This window comes from Aythya fuligula, chromosome 11 (assembly GCF_009819795.1).
Source record: "Aythya fuligula isolate bAytFul2 chromosome 11, bAytFul2.pri, whole genome shotgun sequence".
Lineage (NCBI taxonomy): Eukaryota > Metazoa > Chordata > Aves > Anseriformes > Anatidae > Aythya > Aythya fuligula.
In genome coordinates this window covers 11,758,719-11,764,386 of record NC_045569.1, presented here as the reverse complement: position 1 = coordinate 11,764,386, position 5,668 = coordinate 11,758,719, and the positions used below count along the sequence as shown (strand labels likewise).

The 5,668-nt window shown below is 40.2% G+C and overlaps 1 protein-coding gene across 2 annotated transcripts; it reads right to left on the bottom strand.

The window, feature by feature from the left end:
* Positions 1 to 1,174: 1,174 nt before the first annotated feature.
* On the bottom strand, positions 1,175 to 5,462 carry RAMAC (RNA guanine-7 methyltransferase activating subunit). 2 transcript variants are annotated; one of them, XM_032195265.1, is made up of 3 exons: positions 5,439 to 5,462; positions 4,029 to 4,193; positions 1,175 to 2,409 (listed from the first exon to the last, which is right to left on the bottom strand). In XM_032195265.1, the coding sequence occupies exons 2-3, from the start codon at positions 4,190 to 4,192 to the stop codon at positions 2,220 to 2,222; spliced, it is 354 nt and encodes a 117-aa protein (XP_032051156.1). In that variant the 5' UTR covers position 4,193; positions 5,439 to 5,462; the 3' UTR covers positions 1,175 to 2,219. The 2 variants fall into 2 exon arrangements, with proteins under 2 accessions (XP_032051156.1, XP_032051157.1); XM_032195266.1 differs by lacking the exon at positions 5,439 to 5,462 and adding an exon at positions 4,936 to 5,008.
* Between the last annotated feature and the right edge of the window lie 206 nt (positions 5,463 to 5,668).

Genomic DNA, 5,668 nt, shown 5'->3' with positions numbered 1-5,668 from the left:
CAACTGAATTCAAGGCAGGTACATCAGGGAGTAGGATATTAAATATTATATCAAAGCTCTTAATATTGTCTGAAAAGGGGAAAGCAAAAGAACAGGTAGGTGGAGCCACTTTTCAGCACTACAGCTTTTGCTTCACAGACTGTGCACTCTGTACTCGGCACTGGTGAGACTACACCTCAAGTACTGTGTTCAGTTTTGGGCCCCTCACCACAAAATACTGAGTTGCTGGAATGCAAAGAACAATGAAGCTGGCAAAGGAGCTAGAAAACGAGACAAGAGGAGCAGCTGAGGGAACTGGGGCTCTAGTCTGGAAGAAGGCTGAAGGGTGACCTCACTGTCATCTACAAATACCTGAAAGGAGGTTGTGGTATGGTGGGTGTTGGTCTCTTTTCTCAGGTGACAAATGAGAGGAAGCAGCCTCAAGTTCTGCCAGAGGAGGTTTAAATTAGATGTCAGGATGAATTTCTTCACAGAAAGGATGGTTAGGTACTGGAACAGGCTGCCCTGGAGTGGGCAGTCACAGAGTTGCCATCCCTGGAGGTATTTTAGAGATGTGTGGACATGGTGCTTAGGGATGTGGTTTAGTGGTGGACTCAGTAGTGCTAGGTGATGGTTGGATTTAATGATCTTAGAGGTCTTTTCCAAGCTAAATGATTCCATGCTGAAGCTGCACACGGGAAATTTTTAAGATCAACAGTAAGCAGTCTCTTTAGTTTTCAAAAGCACCTTGAGCTGAGATGGTGTTTTTGACTGCTATATTTACTTTTTGTTTTTAAAGGAAGATGCAGTAATTTGAACTTATCACATAATGTCATGACTTAGACAACAGCAGGGATGGTTCTGTGTTTCTGTACAACAGTTGAAGATGTCAAGTAGAAAGAAATGCACTGCTCTCCTAAGACAAATTAGCTTATCATATTAATGGTGAAATAGAGAACTTTGACCCTATTATTGTCAAAAGTAAGTTAGAAGATTAACACTCCAGACTTCTAATTAATCACAGTGTCTCATCCTCTTTATTTTAGCTGAGTAGGCCACTCATCTAATTTAAACCAACAGCTGTCCAGTATTAACACTTATCTGTTAGTACTGCTTCTTGAGCAGCTGTCAGCCTAGATGAATGTTGCAATTCTGAATGTTTCAAAAGTAGATTTCAGAAATATTCAGAAACATCTTTTAACGTGAAATACTTTTATTGCATGAGTAGTTAAAGAAAACATGGAACTTAAATGCCATGAACCAAAAAACCCACTGTTCACTGCTTATGCTATTTTCTCATAAAACAAAGTATGATACAAACAGTATTGATTATGGTTCCTTTCTTCTATAACATCCACAAAGTATCTCGTACAAACTAATTAACAACAGACATCACAGTTTTACAGCTTTACTGAAATGTAAATCCGAAATACATTATGCACATACCAAAATTATTTTAAGATGTTACAAATTAATCTAAGTCTAGTATCACTTCTCAGGTAAAACTTGAGTACCACTGAACTACTAGAGTAAGAAGATACATATTTAAACTACTTAACTCTTATTCCAATTGTTAGACCATGTTTTTAAGAGGAATACTGCACATAAATTTAACCCATTGACTCAACAGACAGGAATTTATCTTATATGCAAGATCTTATTTCCTACAGTTGTTTTATCCCAATAAATTAAATATTGAGATATCACACCTCTATCAAATACCTAAAGAGTTCTTCTTTTGAGTTTTCATAAATACCAACCCCATAAAATATTTCTGTAATAGTATCTTTCTTCTCCTTTTTAAGGCATCTGAAATTTTCTCACTATCAAAAGTCAAACTAGAAAATTCTCTCCAGAGAAAGACACAGCATGTCACTTTCAAAAAAGAACTGTCTTAAGACAATGTAACAAGCTTCTACAGGCTGCAGACAAGCTACAACCATTTTCCCCTGACCTGCCTCATTTTCTAAAATGTAACAGAGAGGAGGATCTCAGTGGTGCAGACAAAAGAATATAAGACAAATTTAATCTAAGATCTACAGACTAAACAAATTGTAGAATATGCTTTTATTATTAATAAAAGGTATTCCCTTTTTCAGTTCCTGCTACAGATAAACAACAATGGACTTGAATATGGATTCTTCAGTTATCTGTAAACCGTGAAAAATAAGAAAACAGGAGACAAGTCAAAAATCTAACTCATCACATAGTATTATTGGACTTTCCAACCACAAGTACCATCAGTAGGGATGGTAACGAGGGCCTGGGTTGTAGGAGTTGTAGCCATATTGTCCATAGTGGGAAGAGTAAGATTGTCCTTGTCTGTGCTGCTGGTAGTTGTTACCCCAACCTCTTTCTGGCCTCTGATTAGATCTGTGGTCACCTTGCCAGTTGTATCTGTCCCCTCTAAAATATCTGCCATCTTGAAACCTACAATAAAAAGAAAGAAAGGATTCGCACAAATTGTAAACTTTTAAAACTGAGTATATGAACAGTTACGTAACAATTAACCACTTACATTTTCATCTGTTTGTCATAAAAAAGATATCAACAGTCACCTCAGATTATTAATTAATTTCTTACTACGACTCAATACGTGATTTGTTGAGCAGTGGCAGGACAGTGTTTCCCAGCACAAAGCATTCTATAGGCAGTAGAGCCACTGCTGGAACTTTAAATACTCTAACGGACCATATACTGAAAAAAAACAACCAAAAGGTTCATCTGTAGCTGTACTGACACAAGGTTCAGTCTACTAGCTTCATGGTTGAAAGCTGTGGCAAAGCAGGCTTACATACAATTCAGTTACCTAACAGCATACCCCTGGAATTTGCACATACCCTAGCACATATTACCAATTGTTTCATAGTCTCCTGTTGATTCCCAAGCTGACAGAGTGTGAGTATATACCATAATTTAACTACACTCAGGGAGCTACTTATCAGTGGTTATTTAGGTATTGTTCAGGCTAAATTGTGGCTGTTCTGCTGTAGCACTATTGTTATGGACACCTGAGCTGCCAGGCAGTCATTTTTGTTTGGACATCTCAGTGGTGTGGTAAAATACAGCATAGACAACATTTACATGAAGTCTGTTTAGTGAACAAGGAGTAGGTGCAACAGTTCATCAGTTCAAAGAACAAAATTTTGTACACATTTAAGGTACATCTCTGTTAATTTTATTTATTTATTTTTAAATCTGTATAAACTGATTTGGGGTTTAACTTGATGACAACTTTCTAGAGTAATAAAAAGTTAGAATGATGTCCTTTGCTTCAGATAAGGCACAAATTTTATTTAGATATTTATCTTAGAAGTCTTCACAACTGTTAGGTACACAGGAGTTTACTTAAATATGAACTCTGATGTTAGTATTACCAAATGTGCTACATGTGGTAATTGTCCCTTTTCGGTCACGTGAAAGTCAGATGTTACTGTCCAGGGCTAAATAAAAAGCTACAATTACATTCTGGAAAAATAATATAATTCAAAATATTTTGCAGTAGGTGGTTAATATTGCACTTGCTAGGCAGACATGATGGATTTTACAGATATTTCTAATGAAAGAAATGCAGGCTAGTCTAACAGTGCAACAAATACTTAAGTTACAAATGAAAAGTTTTTTGGACAGCTAGCGACAGATAATCACGTTATTAGCCTGTTCCTTCACATATTTTCCTGCTGATTATTATCCAACAGAAAATAGGCTACTTTGTTTTGCAGAACTCCCATCTTTCCCCTCTGGAAAGTGTTCCTAACTGAGCAGGAACAAACCCCAAGGCAATGGGTTCAGTGGTTCCAGCTCATTCCTTTCAGGAAAGCAGTTCAGTTTATACTTTTATACAAAGATCAAAGCTTCCAGTATCAGTAGAGAGAAAATGTAAAACCTCACTACTTTTCAAATAAGACTCTTCACCTTAAACATACATAACTATGAAGGATGCTTCTATTAACAGTACAAATTCCTAACTTTATTTTGAAATAAATAAGTGATCGTTTAACCATGTATTTGTGAAACTACCAACATTTAAAAAAAATAGACATCAGTACCGTTCTCTTCTCTGGTTGCCACCAGATCTGTTTCTCCATTCTTCAACAATAGGAGGGAGATCTGCAGGGCGTTTCAGGTATTCTTGGTATTCTTTATCATCTGATGTGAACCGATGAGCAAACATCTTTTCATAATCCAAGGGCATGTCTACCAGCGAAGCCATCCTGAAAATTTGTATAAACACAATAGAAGAGGCTTTAATGATGTATTGAGACTTACTGTAATAACTACCACCATCCACTTAGGGCAAGTAAAGGACAATTAAAAGTTACACTGTCGAGTGAGCACAATAGCACAGATGACTTGATGCTCCCTGTCTTGATGACCTAAGACTGCAAATACAAACAAAATAGCCTGTTCTGGAGAGTTAAGACAATGAAGGACATGCCTTACAGAGATCAATTCCAATTGCACGTCCTGTCTTTGGACATATATACTGGATATGCAAACACTGATCTGTCCAAACTCTGGGATTGGTTTTAAGGGACTCCATGCATGCAGGAAAAGGTCAACTCAGATTAACAGCTAATATAGTCAGCTATTACACAGCAGTGCTTTTGAATCAATTTTGAGTGTGATGAATTCTGGTTGAAAGAAATGGGGTGTTTCTGAAGGTTAGCTATAGAAAAAAAATATTTCTTCAGAAGGCACTTCCAAGCCACTCCTTATCCATTCCTTGCAGGAAGAACATTACTACGATCAACTTGAGAAGTTTGCTACAGCAGAATATAATGCAGGCCTTATAGATAATTATAGCCTGCAAAGCAAAATAATTACTTATTTACAATGATTTTTGTTTTAATAATTTGATTCAAAGAAAGAACAGCACCCAAGATGATCTTAAGTTGCCTCATAATGCACTTCTCAAATGGGAGTTGTATTTAAGGTCTTAGTTTACTTATTTACCTGCCTATATATGAACCTGCAGAAGTTGGTGCTACCCAGCGCTGCCCATCAGTGACAGTCTGGCCCTAACAGGAGATGCTGAGAAAAGCTCCGCACCTACTGTTTTAACAGGCCCTGCCTGATCTAGAGCATTAAAGGTCCTTGTCTCCGACTTCCACATCGAGGTCTTCTGCTGCCTCCTTGAAGATCTACAAACTGGAGGGAAGGAAGGAGATGGGAGTTTTGTGGACCCTGAGACCGAAAACGTATCTCAGGGGCTCCTACAGCCTTTGGGGCTGGTAACAGGGGGGCCAGTAACCTTCCCTCGCCTAGGGCCCAACGCAGCCTGGAAGAAGGGACGGGCTTCGCTTCGCTTCCCTCCCTGCCGGGCCAGAGCCGCCTCCCCCCTGCTGCAGCTCCGCCGGAGCGTGCTGAGAGGAGCGGCCGGCCTGGTCTCGCCTCCTTTCCCTTCCTTTCCCTTCCCTTCCCCGGCACCATTCCCCCCGCAGCCGCGCTCCCCTCACCCTGTGCCGCCAGCCGCCGCCGCCCCGAGCCCTCCTCTTCCGGGCCGGGCCCCGCCGCTTCCCGCCGCCGCCGGGGCGGTGCCTCCCTCCCGGGGCCGCCGGCCCCTCACGGAGCCCCGGCCTCAGGGCTCGTAGTGGTGGGCGGAGGGCAGGTTCCCCGAAATTGGGATTTGGGCAAAGTGCCTTGATGTAAATAGCGTAGAGATTGGCGTGGCCCTGTCCTGGCAGGT